The following is a 20,392-nucleotide window of genomic DNA, read 5'->3' on the forward strand; positions in this document are numbered from 1 at the left end:
TTAGAATTAATAATTATTAATGCTTAATATTATTAGATACGAGTGTGAGAATTGTTGATTTCTAAATAGATTAAGGTTTCAGCGGTGATTTTAGTAGTTTGGGTAGCTAAGTAAGGTCTAGTCTAGGGGCAATATAAACTATATGCCAAATAAATATGTATAAAAAAGTAATAATAAAAAAAGAAATATTTTTCAGACTAAAAAAAAGAAATACATTAAGAAGAAAAAGCTGCTGCTGTTGTTTTTTTTTTGTTTGGGTTTTGTTTTTCCATTGTTTTAATTATTCTTCTCTGATTAATATCACGAGATTTACACCTGCGATAAATGAGAGCAGCGATCAAAATATCCAGTGGGACCCAAGCAGTAAGCCATCAGTTTCAAAACGTACACTAAAGATAATAGAGTCACAAGGCTACGGAGGTTCGCTTCGTCACAGTAACTAGCAAAAACAATCACTGGGCCCATAAAATGTTTTGATCGAAACCATCATTAAGATCGAACGGTTGAAAAATGTCCGTGCTTTTTAACCCGTCACATTAATTAACAAATATTAACCATAGTAGAAAAGGAGGCGGTAGATTTATTAACTTAACCACAGTTAAGAAAAATGCAACCACGGTTAAAACCAGCAGTTTATATTCCAGAGAGACCACTTCGTTTTCCTCACTCCCATCTCTGATAATGTCCAAAAATGATGATCGGAGAATCCCCAATGCATTCAACTCCGACTATCCAAATCCCCCAATGGGACCCTTTCTTTGACGAGCCAACGTCACCTATACCGTCTCAATTTAGTAACTGTGGAAATGCTACTTCTCCTTTCCTCGATTCCTTAACCGCGTTACACCGTTACCTGCCGTCCAACGAGCCTGATTCTTTCATCGACGACCTCGACTTGCCCGTCGATACTTTTTCCTGCGATCATTTTCGCATGTACGAGTTCAAGGTAAGGCGTTGCGCACGTGGCAGGTCACATGACTGGACTGAGTGTCCGTACGCCCATCCAGGCGAGAAGGCTCGCCGTCGTGACCCGCGGAAGTATCACTACTCCGGTACTGCCTGCCCGGATTTCCGTAAAGGCGGGTGTAAGAAGGGCGATTCGTGTGAATTTGCCCATGGAGTTTTTGAGTGCTGGCTTCATCCGGCTCGATACCGGACTCAGCCGTGTAAGGACGGGCCGGGTTGTCGGCGGCGTGTTTGTTTCTTTGCTCATACTCCCGATCAGCTTCGCGTTTTGCCTCAACAGAGTCCAAGGGGGTTTGAGTCGTATTTAACAAAGAGTGGGTCGTATGGTTGTTCTCCGACTTCGATTTTAATTTCACCACCTATGTCTCCGCCGTGGGAGTCGCCGCCGATATCTCCTAGCAGCCCACAGGTGATCAGCGAGATCGGTGCATGTATGCGTGGTTTGAAACTTGGAAAAATGAAAGGCGGACATGGTTGTTGGGGCATGCAGATCGGGTCACCCCGTGGGTCATCACTGAGACCCGTATTCTGTAGTCCCCCTTCAACCCCGAACCGTAGAAGGGAGTTGTGGGATTATGGTTTTGAGGAAGAACCAGCAATGGAGAGGGTGGAATCTGGAAGGGATTTGAGGGCAAAAATATATGCGAAACTGAGCAAGGAAAACTCACTGGATCGAAGTGGATAAAATGAAAGAGGATTTGTGAATGTGAATATGAATATGAATGTTTTGGTGAATTGTGTAAATAGTAGTAGAAGGGAAGGGAAGGGAAGGGAAGAGAGATATGGCAAATATCTCTGTTTTGTGGCAATGGCAGATCATCGTGTACAGACAGATTTCAAGGATTTTTCCGACGGTAGCGTTTTGTTTGTTCATCAAATTTGGGTTTTGACTTGTACTATTTCCTAATTTCATCTCTGTAATATGTTTATCTCTAATTAAATAATTAATTAATATAATTATCTTCCATCTCTGCATCAATTTTATTATACCTTTCCTCTGGAGGCCAATCAATGTTTATTATTGATCAGATTAATGGGTGGGGTGGGGTGGTTTCTTGCAGAATTTGATATTTGATCAGTTAACAAAACTCAAATCTCTCTTATATTATGAATCACTTCTTGCTCATTCAATTTCAAATTCTTCATAGTGTTCTGATTCTCAATTTCTCACAATTAAATTAGTGGATTACTAAACCTAGCCACTAATTCCCACCTCTAGCCCCTAGAATTGACCGAAATACCCTTTGGACTAAATTTCAAAAATTCCAAAACCTCTCTAGAACCCTAAACGTTTTTTGCTCAAATCCGGACAACACATTGAACCGAATCATGGATGGCGAGAGAAGACGTAAAGGAAAAGATAAAATGGTAAGATTCACCGTTTTATTTCGTTGAATTCGAGCTCGTAACGAATCTGTTTGGTTTTTGTTGGAATTCGGCGGAATCGCAGGGCGTGATATCACCACGCCCTCCCTACGGTTCGGGCGTGATTCCCTTACGCCCACGTGGGTTTTTAAATTTTATATTATTTAAAATTTTATTAATTTAGTTTAATTTATATTATTTAACATTTTATTAATTTTAGTATAGTATTAGCATGATTTTTACAATTTTATTAATTTAGGGTAATTTTATAATTTTGGTATAAATTGATTAAAACTTTAGTATAATTTATTATAATTTTATAATTATAGTATATTTACAATTTTATTAATTTAGTATAATTTTTTTTATGTAGACGGAGCGGCCTACTAGGGGTGGAAAATCCATCCCGTCATCTGCTCGTCGTCTAGATATGGAGGACGAGGATGATACACCACGGCATACGAGATTGCGTGGTATAGATATATCTGGTCGTAGGCGGAGAGGGGCTGCGACGGAGCAGTTGAGGAGAGGGCCGATTGCGGATCAGGCCGATATTCATGACGTAGAGGGGGCGACTGATTTTGATGACAGAGAGCCCGGTAGTGATTCTTTGCAGGACTACCTCGATGTGGCAGCCCGGGCAGTGCGACAGTCCGCTGTTGCACATGATCCCGAGGTTGAGGAGAGCGATGAGCAGCCGACCCCGGGGAGACAGCCGACCCAACGCGTAGGAGGTCGTTTTGCGGGTACAAGTATTTTTTAGTATTTTTTAGTATTTATAGTATAATTTAGTATAATTTAGTATTTTTTAGTATAATCTAGTATAATTTAGTATTTTTTAGTATAATTTAGTATAATCTAGTATTTTTAGTATAATTTAGTATAATCTAGTATAATTTAGTATAATATAGTATTTTTAGTATAATCTAGTATAATTGAGTATAATTTAGTATAATTGAGTATAATTTTGTATAATTGAGTATAATTTTGTATAATTTTAGTATAATTGAGTATAATTTTGTATAATTGAGTATTTTTTAGTATAATCTAGTATAATCTAGTATAATTTAGTATAATCTAGTATAATTTAGTATAATTTTGTATAATTTTTTATAATTATCAGGGACAAGCAAACGTTCCAAAGCTAGTGAGGACGAGAGCTGGGTAGTTACCGGACCGGTTGCTGGTGGTCCCGTTGATGGTTCCGTGATTCCTAGTTTTCTAGGACATGTTGCCTCACGGATGTTGGGAGGGGAGATTCGGTCGTTTCTGACATGCTATAATAGATCAGCAGCATGCAAAGATTTGTGTCAGTGGTTTTCTGATGCGTCACCCGAGGTAAGCATAATATAGTGTGTCAACATTTATTGTAATTCGTATTTTTAACTATAAACATACAAAACATTCTGTAATTTTATAATTTTATGTGTCATTTTACAGCTGAGGGAGATGATCGAGAGGACTGGTTTGTCCCACCTTCCACGTGCCATATTCAGGAACCTCGACACTCCGTTATTGACTGCGTTCGTTGAGCGGTGGCAGCCCGATACGAACTCCTTCCACATGCCGTTCGGTGAGATGACTATCCAGCTGCATGATGTGTGGCATATTCTTCGGATCCCGATCGACGGTCAGATGGTGTCCGAGTCTCCCCCTGTTGACTCGCTTCATGCCATGTGCATGATGATGTTTGGGGTGAGTCAGGATGAGCTTCTATTGCCGACTAGTCGTTTATGGTCAGGTGGAGGTGTATTTGTTGCGGATGTACAGAGGCTACTGGGTGAGGGTAGGGATGACGCTACTCGGGCAGCGGCGTGGATGTGGCTTATGCTTGGATCCACTCTGTTTGTTGACAAGAGTGGAGATAGGATTAGGTCGGCCCATCTTCATGAGGTTTACAGCGGTGTCAGCGGGGCAGCTGGACTATCATGGGGGTCTGCCACATTAGCCATGTTGTACCGGCAGCTGGGGATAGCGAGCAGAGGAGATTGCTCCGGTATATGCGGATGTTTGACCCTACTGCAGGCATGGATATATGAGTATTTTCCGATTTTCCGGCCGCATAGAGGAGCTCAACTGATCCCAGCTGACCATGCCCGTGCACTGAGATGGGAGGTCGGGGTCCCAGGCAAGACGACCGCCCGACTAGATACCTTTCGGGGGCAGCTGGATCGTATGACGGCGGCAGAGGTAATTTATAAAATTCTAGAATTTATTTAATTATTATTTATAGTATATTATTTTTATAATTGAGTATTACTTTTTTCCAGGTGACGTGGTTGCCTTATGGTCCTGTCGCTGATGATGATCGGCTTCGGGTGTCCTACGCCGGTTGGATACGGTGTAGAGACATCGTCGAGCCGTATATGCCCGACCGAGCGCTGCGACAGGTCGGATATACTCAGCCTATCCCAGCTGAGCGTATTAGACCTGATAAAGCAGTACGACCATGGAAGTCTTTATCGTACAAGCTCACGCATTCCTTAGTCACAGTTGAGGATACCTGGCGGAGATTTCCATCGGCTCGGGGCATCGATCGGCCGACCAGTCGGATACGATCCCACTGCCTGTGATCCTGCTTATATGGGTTGGTATATGCAGTATTCGCATCCCCATCTCCTTCATGCACCACAGGCTGGACCGGTACAGCATTCTCGCGCCAACAGCGAATTGGTAAGTTTATTATTTTTTAATATTATTATTTTATATTGGTTTATATGTGTATAATTTTAAATATTTATTTATACATTTTTTTTGCAGTGGGTTAGCTGGTTGTGGCGTGTCACCCAACTAGCGGCTACCCACCGATCTGACGAGGATGTTCCACGCATTAAGAGGGAGATGGATGCGTTTATGGATGTGTGGCGTCGGGCGAACTAGATACTCATATATTTGAACACTTTTTGTTGTATATATTACGTTTATAAATGTTTATGTTTATTTTAATTTTTATGTTTTTAAATTTTTTTTGTTAAGTACATTTAACGGACTATTTACGGGTTTAACGGCATATATACGGGATACATAACACAATTTTACGGGATACATAACACAATTTTTTGCTCTCTCGATACACGGACGTGTGAAGATCACACCTTCCCGTGTGGCCGGGCGTGATAGCCCTACGCCTCACCGAGTGGTCGGGCGTGATACTCATACGTCCGACCACTCGGTGAGGCGTAGGGCTATCACGCCCGGCCACACGGGAAGGCGTGATCTTCACACGCCCCACCATGTGGTGAGGTGTGATGCCCATACGCCCTTGCATCGAGAGAGGAAAAAAAAGTGAATTTTCTACCCCAAAACCTATGAAAGGGTAATTTCGTCCTTTCACGGGGCTAGGGGTGGGAAAATGGGGCTGGGTTTAACAACACCCTTAAATTAAGGGGCTATTTTATGCTGTTAGGAGTTTTATTGTTTCGATAATAATTTTTTATTAATTACTTCTTTTTTTTCATCCGATTTGAAGCTGGGAGGTTAGGAGGTAATGAAAATGAAAATTTAACTTTGTTTGGACTTATGAAATTTAAATATGAGTTAAAAAGTTACTTATTAAAAAGTTTATATTATTTCCATTAAATTGGAGGTTAAAGATGGTAAAGGCTATGTTTACTTTGTGTGTTTTTATCTTTGGATTAATTTTATGCTCCATCATCCAATGGTGAAAACACACCAAAGTAATGATACTTTGTCGAAAACAAAGTAACCATAGAAGGTACAGTTAAAAATATAAGATATAGAGATTGGAGGTTAAATATAGAGTTAATTAGAGATGTATCCAAATTTACATTCCCTTCTTTTTGCTCTTTGTAGAATTCCTTTTCTTCTTCTTTTCTTTTCTTTTCCTTTTTTCTATTTTGTTGATTTATTTTGAGGAGGACAAATGATCTTCATTCTTTCTCTTCACACCGTGTTAGATTTCTGTATTTTTTATTGCTTTTTTAGTTTGTCTTCGTATATTTCATCGGAACTATTTATCCATCTAATTGTATTTGCTCTTTATTGTTCTCTCGTTTATGCTTTTTTCGGATTTAGTAAGAGCGAAAATGGTTTATCTTATCCGTATATCAATAAATCTATGTTGTTGCAACAAAAAAGGACTCAGATCTGAATGTTCGGAATGGTCTAAAGGACAAAGTTTGGATTGAAGATGTCTTTCAACAGATCTGGATTTATGAGAAATATATTACTGTTTTGTGTTTTTTTATGCCTTTTATGAGTTCTTCTCTTTGTACTCATTTTCATCCCATCGTAGATATTGTATTTACCTTTAATAATGTGAGGTTTTATTCCTTAAATTTTGCTTGTTATACTTTTTCTTTTTCTATCTAATGAAATTACAAGCAATTTCTCAAAAAAAAAAAAAAAAAATTGCATTGACTCTTTTTTTAAAATAAACTATTTTATTATATTATTGTAGATGAGTTCTGTTATTATATTAAAATTGTAAGAGCTTATTTTGTCATTGATCCTCTTTCTCATTTTTATCATTTATCTCATGCTAGGGCGAATACAAGGGTTTGGGTCCCTCCGGCTGCCGGAACCACCATGATCACAAGTAGTTTCGCCTCTCTGTCTTCATAAAATTTGAAGTTGTGGTGGTTCCGGCCTATTAGGCACTCTCTAAATTTTAAATTTTTTTTCATGTTAGGTCATCTTTAAACCCAAATTTCCAAATTTGTTGGTCTATTAGGTCATTCTTAAATCTAAATTTCTAATTTTTTTTTTGTCTGTTAGGCCTTCTCATAAATCTGATTTTTTCTATTAGACACAAATTGAACAAAAAAAATTGAATATAACAGATTATAACGTATATAAACGATTTTTTCTATTAGGTACAATCGGATTTTAATATGTATCTATACGACAAAGATTTGAACAAGTTCGATTTAGCAAATAATTTTTTTTAATCACATACATGTAAAATCGCCCCCTCAACTAACTAATCATGTATTTATCACTGATCTTATGAGCCTTACATTATTTATCCATATCCCACACCATGTATCCTGCATACTAAATGCTACAAAATGCCTCGTAATAATTGGACTTGAGAACTTAATTAAGTGATTAGAGATTCCTATTACTCAAGTTAGCTTTAGGGTCCGTTTGTTTCACCTGCTCCTGTTTGTTGTTTGTTACTTCTGAAAATTGAAAACAAAGGGCCGGTTTGGTTGCTCCTTTTCATGCTCATGTTTGCCTTTTCATTTCAAAATGTAGAGTTTTAGGTGTTTGGTTAGTGACCTCCTGTTTGCCTTTTAAATCTGAAAAGCAGCATTAGATGTTTGGTTAGTGACCACCTGTTTGCATTTCACACCTGAAAAGCAGCCTTTTACAAAAGCAGAGAATCTCTGCTTTTTGGAAAAGCAGCTTTTTCCAACAGGAAACAGTAAACCGGAACAGGAAACAACAAATAGCAACAGTAAACAGCAACAGCAAACAGCAAATCGTAACAACAAACAGCAAACAGCAACAACAAATAATAGGTAAAACAAACAGGCACAAACGGTCACTTAGGACCCGTTTGGTTTACCTGCTGTTTATGACAACACTTTGCTATTGCAAAAAAATTGTTGCTCCAAAAAGCAGAGATCCTATTTTTCATGTATAAAAGACAACAAAATATCAATAACCAAATACCTAAAACTCTCTCTTTTCTTTTTTCTTTTATAAAAAAACTCTCTTTTTAAATTTAAAAGACAAGAATGAAGAGAAAATAAAGTAAATAAATACCCCTTTAATTGACAAAATCTTAAGATGTTATAATATGAGTATGTTTTAAATTAATTGATTATAAAAAATATAATATAAAAATTAATAAAAATAGTTTAAATAATTAAATAAAAATAAAAATTAATAATTTATTCAACATATAACAGCTTTATTTTACAAGAGGGAATAATACTTATTTTGTAGAAATAACAATCTTTTTTGAAAATCAAATAAATATATTTTTATTATTAAAAAAATTAATATAACTAATTAAGATTGATTTGAGTGGTTAAAGGTCTCAAATCGCTTAATTTAGATCTCCATGTCGAATCTTAGCGTACGTAGACAACTTTAATTGGAAGATGATCCACCTAAAAGATATCTGACATGTCTTGAACCGAGAAATCAGACAAACTATATATATAAAAAAATTAAAATATATTGTTTTATAAATTTAATTACAATTTGTTAAGTTTAGGGTTGCATTAGATACCCAAATTTTCATTTAGTGCATGTTTGTTTCCATTTTTCAGAACTGCTTTTTTCCTTTCAATACTATACGGGAGATAAAAAAGTGTTTGATAAAATTCCGAAACAACTGCTTTTTATAGAAAAAACAACTAATATTTACTATTTATCAACAACAACAAACAACAACAACAAACAACAAATATGAACAACTGAAACAAACAGGCCTTAGACTAATGATATCACTTTTCACTTGTTAATTTTATAAGTCATTTTAACTCATTTAATTTTAGTGGTCATTTTAACCTTTTATTCGCTGACTTTTCATTTGATGTTGGGTGCCTTCTATGCTTACTTTGTTTTTGACAAAGTAAGCTTTACTTTGTTTTTTCTACCATTGGATGAGCTTACTTTGTCAAAGTTCATCACCATCCAATGGAAGAAAAAACAAAGTAATGCTTACTTTGTCAAAAACAAAGTAAGCATAGCCTAACCCTTGATGTTGTATGCATATACAATAAAACCTCTATAGATTAATATTATTAAGATCATATTATTTTATTATTTTATAAAAATATTAATTAACCGATAAGTTAATATTCGTTAATTTAAAAAGATTTTTGTAATTTATTGAAGTTAAATTTGATTACATCAAAAAGCATTATATTTTAGAAAAATTCGTGTATCATATTAATTGAATTAATCTAAAACACAGATTCATTGTACATAATATTTAGTGAAAACTAATAAATAATGTTCATTGAAGCTCTTAGCCTGTTGGTTGAGAGCTTACACATGGGTGGGATGAGTTGAGGGTTTTCCTTTCTCTTTAATGTAATAGTCATTTGTTTAATATAAGAACATTACGCACAACTTTTAAAAAAAAATATTCATTGTTTTTTACTAATTAAGTATTATTCATTATACTTTTACTAAAAACGCACAATGTTAGAAATTTTGATGCAATAAGAAAAGTTAGAAATGAGTTTCTAACTATATTTAAATTTTAAGAAAAAACAAACAAAACTAGAATTGTTGTAAATGTGTATCTTATTACTTATGGGTGTAACATATATATAATATAACAGGGGTATAATGGTCATCCATTACATTATTTATAACACTCCCCCTTGGATGTCCATTATACAAAAATAAGTAAATGCATTTGGGGATGCTGCCTCATTAAAAACCTTACCAGGAAAACCCAGTGGGAAAAACCATGGTCAAGGAAAAGAGTGCAGCACGCATTTACTCCCCCTCATGAATACATAGCTAAAAATCTTTACAACGACGCAATCCAATGCGATAAACTAACTTCTTGAAAGTAGCAGTTGGAAGCGCCTTGGTGAATAAATCCGTGAAATTGTCACTTGAACGAATCTGTTGAACTTTCACATTACCATTCTTTTGTAGATCATGGGTGAAGAAGAATTTTGGTAAGATATGCTTCGTTCTATCTCCTTTAATGTATCCTTCCTTCAGTTGTGCAATACATGCAGCATTATCTTCATATAAAGCTGTTGGAGCTTCTTTTCCGGTAGATAGACCACAATCTTCTCGAATATGTTGAGTTACAGACCGTAACCATACACATTCACGACTAGCTTCATGAATAGCTAGAATTTCTGAATGATTACAAGAAGTAGCTGCTATGGTTTGCTTCATAGAACGCCAAGAAATTGCAGTATCACCACATGTAAACACATATCCCGTTTGTGATCGAGCAGTATGAGGATCAGACAAATATCCTGCATCAGTAAAACCAATCAAGTCCTCTTTGGACTGGTTAGAAAAGAATAAGCTCATATCTTTCGTACCTTGAAGGTAATGGAATACATGTTTAATCCCATTCCAATGCCTTCGGGTTGGACATGAGCTAAACCTTGCTAACAAATTCACAGAAAATGATATATCGGGTCTTGTATGACTAGCAAGGTACATCAATGCCCCAATTGCACTTAAGTATGGTACTTCTGGACCAAGAACTTCTTCATTGATTTCCCGAGGACGGAATGGGTCCTTATCTACATCAAGTGATCTTACAACCATTGGGCTACTCAACGAGTGTGCTTGATCAAAATAGAATCTCTTAAGCACCTTTTCTGTGTATGTGTTTGATGTAGAAGTATTCCATCTTTCAGATGTTCAATTTGCAATCCCAAGCAAAATTTTGTCTTTCCAAGATCTTTCATCTCAAAGTCTTTTTTCAAATATTCCACTGTATGTGAAATCTCTTCAGGAGTTCCGATGATATTTAAATCATCAACATACACTGCAATTATGACAAATCCAGACCCAAATCTCTTAATAAAAATGCACGGACTGATAGGGTCATTCTTATAGCCTTCTCTTATCAAATATTCACTAAGGCGATTATACCACATACGCCCTGATTGTTTCAATCCATAAAGAGATCTATTTAACTTTATGCAGTAATGTTCTCGAGAACTAGATCTTGCTGCTTCTGGCAGTTTAAATCCTTCCGGGACTTTCATATAAATTTCATTATCCAGTGGACCATATAAGTAGGCTGTGACTACGTCCATTAAACGTAAATCAAGTCCTTCTCTCATTGCCAGACTTATGAGAAACCTAAAAGTAGTTGCATCCACCACAGGAGAATATGTTTCTGCATAATCAATTCCAGGTCTTTGTGAGAATCCTTGTGCAACCAAGCGTGCTTTATATCTCACAATTTCACCATTTTCATTCCTTTTTCTCACAAAGACCCATTTATGTCCCACTGGTTTTACACCTTTAGGTGTACGGACTACAGGTCCAAATACTTCTCTCTTTGCAAGAGATTTCAATTCTGTCTCAATTGCTTCTTTCCATTTTGGCCAATCATTACTTTGTGTACACTCCTCAATGGATTTTGGTTCATGATCCTCATTTTTATCCATAACATCAACTGCTACATTGCATGCAAAAATTTCATCGACGTCGATTTTATTTCGATTCCATTTTATTCCAGACATGACATAATTAATAGAGATCTCTTCATTCTCAGGTACCTGAATTTCTTTCTTTGTCATGTTTATAGTCTCTTCAGGAGATCCTTCATTGTTCTTTGGTTCCTCGGAAAGGTCATTGTCAATTTCTGCTCCTTTTCTTTTCCGAGGATTCTTATCTTTGGAACCGATAGGTCTACCACGCTTCATGCATTCGTGAGACTCATTAGCAGTTGGATGTTGTCCTTCAGGGACTTCAATTATATTTGGAGCATTTACAGCTGGAATATGTGATTTGGTCACTCTCTTTGGGTCAGAAAATGCGTCTGGCAATTGATTCGCTAAGTTTTGTAAATGAATTATCTTTTGAACTTCTATTTCACATTCTTTAGTACGAGGATCAAAATGAGACAGAGATAATTCATTCCAACTAATTTCTTTTTCCAACTGTTTCTTTTCTCCCCCTAATGTTGGAAAAACTGACTCATTAAAATGACAGTCAGCAAATCGAGCCTTAAATAGATTTCCAGTAGCTGGCTCTAGATACTTAATGATTGATGGGGATTCAAAACCAACATATATTCCCATCCTCCTTTGAGGACCCATCTTAGTGCGTTGTGGTAGAGCAATTGGAACATATACCGCACATCCAAAAACTTTCAAATGAGAAATATTTGGTTCCTGACCAAGAACCAATTGTGATGGGGAGAATTGTTGATTACTCGTTGGCCTGATGCGAATTAATGCTGCTGCATGTAATATAGCATGTCCCCAAGCTGATATTGGAAGTTTGGACTTCATAAGTAATGGTCTAGCAATCAACTGCAAACGTTTAATTAACGATTCAGCTAGACCATTTTGTGTATGAACATGAGCTACATGATGTTCAACATTTATCCCAATGGACATACAATAATCATTAAAAGCTTGGGAAGTGAATTCACCAGCATTATCGAGGCGAATTGCCTTCAAAGGAAAATCTGGAAAATATGCTCTTAATCTAATTAATTGAGCAAGTAATCTCGCAAACGCCAGGTTTCGAGTTGATAATAGGGAGACGTGTGACCATCTAGTCGAGGCATCGATTAAAACCATAAAATATCTAAATGATCCACACGGTGGGTGAATTGGCCCACAAATATCTCCTTGTAAGCGTTCCAGAAAATTGATTGATTCATGTATAACTTTGGCTGGTGAAGGCCTAATTATTAATTTTCCTTGTGAGCAAGCAGCGCATGTAAAATCATTAGGAAGAATCTGCTGGTTCTTCAATGAATGTCCACATGAATTTTTGATTATTTTTCGCATCATTATTGAACCCGGATGACCTAATCGGTCATGCCAAACAGTAACATTATCAGTAAACTTCTGGTTTACTATAGCATATGATTCAATTGTACTAATATTAGTGTAGTACAATCCAATCTCATGTAATTTCTCAACAACATGTTTAGTGCCTTGGGTAATACTCGTGATTTGAAGGTATTCTACATTTCCTTCACTTATTGTCTCAATATGATATCCATTCTGACGGATATCTTTAAAACTCAATAAATTTCTTTGAGACTTGGGAGAGTATAATGCATCCATAATGTCAAATTTCGTTCCCATAGATAATAATATATTTGCTCTTCCGGAGCCTTCAATAATCTTTGAACTACCCGATATAGTATTAACACAAGTTTCTTTCATTGTCAAATGAGAGAAATATTTCCTACTTCTCAGTATGGTATGAGTAGTTGCACTGTCTGCTAGACATAATTCTTCACTATCCATGTTCAAAATAAATAAATTAATAGTCACATAAATAACTTTAACAACTCAAGTTCAATAATATCTCATGCATATAAAATTCAAAATAAAATCCATAAAATCATAAACTCATAGTTTAACACAAATCCATAAAAACATAATAGTAACATCCAAAAATAATGAAGATAATGTCTACTATTTCTATGTCTAATTTATATCATTGCCAGAGGGGGGGATTGAAATCATCAACCTTCAGGGTTGTATTTCTACAATCAAAGTCATCTTCGCCATCTTCATACACAAGATTTGTTTCTTTGTTGTTTTGCTTCAACGATTGTTGATAAAGATCAACAAAACGCTTTGGTGTACGACATGTGCGAGACCAATGGCCTTTTCCTCCACAGCGGTAACATGTATTGGTCACTCCTGCATTGTTATCTTTTCCGTGTCTGTGACCATCTTTATTGTCCCACTTCTGATGGGATTGTGAGTTCTTAAAATAACCACCTCGACCTCGACCATATCCACGTCCACGTCCATGTCCGTGACCACGTCCACGGCCACGTCCTCGACCACTACTATTATGATCCTTTTCTTTCATATTATATGATGTCACATTCGCTTCAGAGAATGGAGCAGAACCAGTTGGACGCAACGCATGATTTTTAATCAATAATTCATTATTTTGCTCAGCCACAAGGAGACAAGATATAAGCTCAGAATATTTCTTAAACCCATTTTCACGATATTGTGTCTGCAGGACAACATTATTTGCATGAAAAGTAGAGTATGTTCTCTCTAACATTTCTGCATCAGTGATTTTGTCTCCACATAATAGCAATTGTGAAGTAATTCTGAACATGGCTGAGTTATATTCACTTACTGACTTAAAGTCTTGTAGTCTTAAATTGGACCATTCATGACGAGCTTTAGGTAATATCACATTTTTCTGGTGGTCATACCTATCCTTTAGATTATTCCAAAGGACTTGTGGATCTTTCACAGTCAGGTACTCAATTTTAAGATCTGCATGGAGGTGATGACGAAGAAATATCATAGCTTTTGCCTTGTTTTGACTGGTTGCTTCATTTCTTGCTTTGATTGTATCACCAAGTTCTTTTGCATCTAGGTGAATTTCAGCATCTAACACCCAAGATAAATAGTTGTCTCCAGTAATATCAAGGGCATCAAATTCAAGTTTCGTAAGGTTCGACATGGTTCACTATATATATATAAGAAAAACAAATTATCAATTAAGACATACTAATCACATATCAACCATGATTTATTTCAGCACCTAGAATCTACACCAAAATCTTCTCAGAGATGTAAACACAAAAAGTTAAAAGACATTGCGAACAAGCAGGAAGCAATCCAAAGCTCAACACCACTCAATTGACCAAGCGGAAGCCTAAAAAAAAAAAATTAAATAAATGATCTTACATATTTATATATGTAAAGTTGGGAGCACCAAAGTTCCAAGTTGCTCTGTGGACTATAAAGAGCAAGAGCGGGGAACGACTTCAAGAAAAGATAGAATGTTCACGTTATTGAGCACAAAGACAAGTCCTGTTATCAGGCCACCTATTAGCTTTTCTAGAACAACACCTAAGGAAGGTATTCATAACACTACTGATTGCGGAGAAACCCCAGTTCACCTGAAACAATGTTTGCTTGATATATCTATGATAAGTACGGTGTTGTAGAAACATAAAAGCCTCTAGATCACATTCCTAACTCTTGTATCACTTTGTGCAAATTGCATTTATGTTTTGTATAAATACAGAAGCAGCATAGGAATCTTAACAACTATACTTCTTTTCCTACTCTTAATGGAAGAATCTTAACCACTATACTTCTTTTCCTACTCTTAACATGAATAAGTTTTAGATGTGAGCATGCTATAAGATGGATCGGAATATGAAAATGGAGATGGAAATCCTCATCGCAAACTCAATTTCGCCCAAAACCATGTATAAAATCAGATCACAATCGCAAAATTAAGAGAAAGAAGAAGATAAGATCATCGCAACCTCAATTTCCTGAGTCATAACTGTGATATTCCTTCTGAAAGTAAATAACGAAAATTGCAAAACAGAAAGAAAATGGATACCAAATTGACACAGACGACGATGAAGAAAACACAGACTCACAGCTGGAGCGTACCTGAACCGATGGCGCAACAAATTGAATAAAAACGATAGTGGCTAGGATCGTCTACGATTGATGGGAGGCGTGCTCAGACGGCTAGGGTTTCGTGCTGATAACGTGTTGTAAATGTGTATCTTATTACTTATGGGTGTAACATATATATAGATATAACAAAGGTATAATGGTCATCCATTACATTATTTATAACAAGAATCATATTTCACTAAATTATCTAAGACTTTATTTGATAACCTACTTAATTACTTAAATTAAAATATTAAGTACTTATTTAATTAAGTGTATTTGATAACAATTATTTCTCCATCACTTAAATTAGTAAATTAAAAATCACTTATTTTGATAAGTCAAAATATTTAACTTGACATTTTAAGTTAAGGGTTAGACTATGCTTACTTTGTTTTTGATAAAGTAAACCTTACTTTGTTTTTACCACTATTGGATGAACTTACTTTGTTAAAGTCCACCATTATCTAATGATAAAAAAAAAACAAAGTAAACTTTACTTTGTCAAAAACAAAGTAACCATAGAAGGCACCGTTAAGGGTTAAACATTATCAACTAATATTTTTATATCATTTAATATTTTTAAAACTTATAATATGCCGCACTTAAAATTTAGTACTTAATTTTTCAGCATTTAATTTTCAGTTTTATCATACAACACTTTAGTTATGTCTGTATAAATTTATACTATTAATAGGATCCTACATTTATATAGGGCTTTTTTTTTATATTATCTTATCGAAATTTGATAATTTTTCAATTGGCCCAAAAGGGACTGGGGAAAAGTATTATCTTATATAAATTACTGAGTGTCAATTTATAGAAGTTCTATTATATACATAATAATTGATATTTTATATATCATATTTTTTTTTTATAAAAAATTTGTCACTTTAAATTCCTTTGATTTAGAGTGAAATTGAATTGATACTTGAACCTTTATCCACATTCAGGCAAACTCTTTATCTGTTAAATTAGTATATTTAGTAATGTAATAATTATAAAAATGAGGAGGAGGAGATAGAATTTGCTAATTTTGCCTTAGCATTATTTATTTATGATAAAACATTGATATCATAAAATAGTAGTAACATAGACGCTAGAAAAAGAAAAAGAAAAAGCATAATGAGATTAGCTAAAATAAATTATCATACTTGCTAAACAAGTATTATCTATGACGTGGAACTACAAACAGATAAACCCGTCCTTATCTCTTTAACATCCTTTTGTTCAATTGATATTTGACCAATTTGATTAAATCCCTAATTTAAGTCCCTTTCTTGAATAGACACCATGTGGTCAAGATGTACCTACCTCATTTTTAAATATTTTTTTTTTATTTTGAATTTGGGGAATTTTTTTATCGGACGGTGAAAAATAAAGTAAGGTTTATTTTGTCAAAAATAAAATAAGCATAGCCTCTACGTATTTGGCATAACAAAAATATTCTTTTTAAACTACCTTCATATAGCTAGACGTCAGATTTGACATATTTCAACCGGAAGAATTATATTTTTAGATTTCCCTCTAAATAAATGTTACCTCCTTATTAATTTTCGAGAAAAATAATGAGTGAAAGAATAATTAAACAACAACACAATCCACTTAACCCTCTTGTAATGATTATTGAAATATTAAATAATAATTTTCTCCATTTAAATACACATGAATAGTTGTGCATTTGGAATTGCATATTGTTCCTTTAAAAACAAATTGAACATCAAATTTTACTTTAATCAAAACAGAGATTAGTGACACGTATAGAGACTAATTAATTCAGCAAATGTTTGGATCATCAGATGATGATAGTGATGGTGATAACACAGACTTGTATAATGAAGCAAACGATGATAGCAACAATTTTAATGATACCACAAGCCTGGACAATTAAGCACCTCATGTTTCAGTTCAGCACAATATCATTGATGAAGAAGCATGTAGATCAAATGATAACAATACGTACGTGGAACATGATCCACAAATATGAATATCATATCCGACTTTACAGAATTTGACCGATGCATACAGACCGCACACTAGTTTCAAAGGTTTTTATTTTATAATGCCATCATCCAGAAAAGACAAAGGAGTCAAAGATAAGTATAAGATGTTAATTTGTGACAGAGGGAAGAAAAGAGCAACTCAGAAAAAGTAAAAAATGTAGGTTGCAAAGCTAAAATTGGTGTTGCATTTGACAATGGCCGTTGGGTAGTTAAAAGTCGGTTTGATGACCACAACCATGGATTGCATCTATAATTGAGAAGCTGGTGAAATAAATTTGACTATCCACGTGAAACAACGATTTGAAGCCATTGATATAGCAGGGATAAAGGTATCCAAAAGCATCAGAATGATGCAAGTTCAAAGTGGTGGACCAGAAAACTTTGGTTGCATACCAGGAGATTGTAGGAATTTCATTAACAGTAGTAAAAGGCGAAGGCTCAACTATTCTATGATTTGCAAAAGAAAAATCGAAGGTTTTTCTATTTGATCAATATAGATGATGAAGGAAGACTAAAGGATGTTTTATGGATTCAACCACGCTCAAAGGTAGCGTTTGAAGAATTCAATGATGCAGTGAGCTTTGACACAACTTATCTTATTGACAGATATATAATGTCATTTCCGACATTTGTGGGCATTAATAATCATAGGCAATCAATGATATTATGTTGTGCTCTAATATTTACTGAAGATGTTGATTCTTTCAAGTGGTGTTCTCTAGTTGGATTGGGGCAATGGTACAAGAACCTCGTACAATCCTCACAAATCAATGTGATTATGTAAAATGAGCTATTAGAGCTGTACTTCTTAATGCAGTTCATTGATTCTACTTGTGGCATATCATGGCCAAGCTACATGATAAGCTTAAGTATATTCCTGAGTATTAAAAAGCCACAACAGAGTTTAATACGATAGTTTACGACAATATTTATAGAGAAGACTTTGAAACAAAGTGGGGAGGGTTTTTAGAGATCCATCGTCTACAACGCAATACGTGGTTGTCAAAATTGTACAACAAGAGGGAAAGATGTGCTCCAATATTTCTCAATCATATTTTCTAGCCTAGAATAGTGTCTATTTAGAGAAGCGAAGGTATTCATGCATATTTTGATGGATATGTAAATTTAACGTGTACACTTGCAATTTGTCGAAAAGTATGAGATTATTGTGACAAGCAAGATCTAGAATGAGTTGAAGCCTGAATTCAAAAGCAAACACACACTCATAGCGTGGAAAACTGATTTTGATTTCGAGAAACATTTCCAGGAAGCCTTCATAGATGGTATTTTGAGAAAGTGCAGGTAGAGATATAAAATATGTCATTTAACAGCTTAGTCAGCGTGGGCCACCTAGGCGCTCAAAATCGAGAGTCCACCTCGCTTTTCTCTGATTAGTCCCTCTAGGTGTTTTTATGATCCCTAAGCGATTTTTAGCCGTCTGGGCTCCGCCTAAACCACCTAGGCGCCACCTAAGCGACGATGAACAATAACATTTTTTATTATGAATTATTTTCTTCGTTATTATAATTCACTTTTGAGTTGTTTCAATGATATTATTGTTGAAACGTTGATGTTTGCTAATTTTTAAAGATATATAGTAAATATACGTATCTTTCTATATTAAATAATTTTATATTATTATTTTTAGATAGTATAATACATATTTTAATTTAATTTATATAACAATTTATTGATTAACAAATATAAATTACAAAAATACAAATCTGATTGATCCCTGATTAATCCTCGAAAGCCCTGTCCGCTCGACTAGGCTAATGTTTTTCACAACCTTGACTATATGTATTGATTTCAACACAATCGTAGATAAGTTTGAACACGTTGACAAATACAGAAGACTGGTTGGGAGGCTTTTCTATTTGGGTTTCACTAGACCGAATATAAGATATGTCACTTAATAGCTTAGTCAGCATATAAATGAGCCTTGTCAAGCTCATATTCAAACTGCATTACATGTTTTGCAATATTTGAAGGGGACATTGCATAGTGAGGCTATTTTATTCTTCAACTAATGATCTTAAACTGCATGCTTAATGTGACTCAGAATGGGGAAGATGTAAAGTCGCCAGAAACTCAGTTACATGGTATTACATGATGTAGGGAGAATCTTTGATTTCATGAAAATCTAAAAAACAAAATACAGTGACCAAGTCTTTTGCTACAAAATACATGGCTATGGCCACAACAATATGTGAGTTAAAATGGTTGGTGTATCTGTTGAAGGAATTTCAAATCAAACCATCTTTACCCATTGCATTGCACTATGATAATCAGTCTGCAATATATATATAGTCTCTAACCCTGTTTTTCATGAACAAACTAACCATATAAATATATATTGTCATATAGTTAAAGAATATTTACTTAATGGTTTTATTGCTACACCATACATAGATTGCAACTTGCAGATGTGCTTACCAAGCCTTTTAATGCAAATAAAATGCAGCCAAGTTTGAACAAGCTTCGATTAGTCATTACACCATCTTCAGCTTGAGGTGGGAGTATTAGAATTGTAATTAGCTGATGTGGAAGAATTGTAATTAGCTGATGTGGACAAATTACTTTTGTACTTGCCGAATATGTAAAGCAGTATAAATATATACATACCTCATTTTGTATTCTTTTTTTTTTGGTAGAAAAGGAAAATAAAACAAAGAAACAAAACAACTTAACCCGGGACCAGCCTAGGAAAACTGACCCCCACCACATCCTCCAAGATCAAGGAAGAAATGAAGACCGGTGGAGAAGAAAAGGTAGAAAGGCCCAACAAATCAGAGTGCCCTTCCAATGCAAGACGGTCCGCGACGCGGTTCTGCTCCCTATAAATATGAGAGAACTTAATAGACTCAAAGGAGGACCCAATCCTTTTAATGCTTTTAATAATATTCAAGCTATTCCGACAGACAGACTTGCCCTCAGAAATCATTTTAACCGCTTCTTAGTTATCTGACTCAACCAGAAGCTTCTTCACCCCTAGATCCT

At 35.2% G+C, this 20,392-nt stretch overlaps 1 protein-coding gene across 1 annotated transcript; it reads left to right on the forward strand.

Moving 5' to 3' along the window:
• Positions 1 to 652: 652 nt before the first annotated feature.
• LOC136204220 (zinc finger CCCH domain-containing protein 23) lies at positions 653 to 1,933 on the forward strand. Its single transcript, XM_065995431.1, has one exon. It carries the CDS (start codon positions 692 to 694, stop codon positions 1,649 to 1,651), a length of 960 nt encoding a protein of 319 aa, XP_065851503.1. The 5' UTR covers positions 653 to 691; the 3' UTR covers positions 1,652 to 1,933.
• The last annotated feature ends 18,459 nt before the right edge of the window (positions 1,934 to 20,392 follow it).

Source organism: Euphorbia lathyris, chromosome 8 (assembly GCF_963576675.1).
Source record: "Euphorbia lathyris chromosome 8, ddEupLath1.1, whole genome shotgun sequence".
Lineage (NCBI taxonomy): Eukaryota > Viridiplantae > Streptophyta > Magnoliopsida > Malpighiales > Euphorbiaceae > Euphorbia > Euphorbia lathyris.

Excerpts from the sequence above, each read along its gene's own strand:
- LOC136204220 (XM_065995431.1), top strand. The coding sequence starts at position 692 with ATGATGATCGGAGAATCCCCAATGCATTCAACTCCGACTATCCAAATC.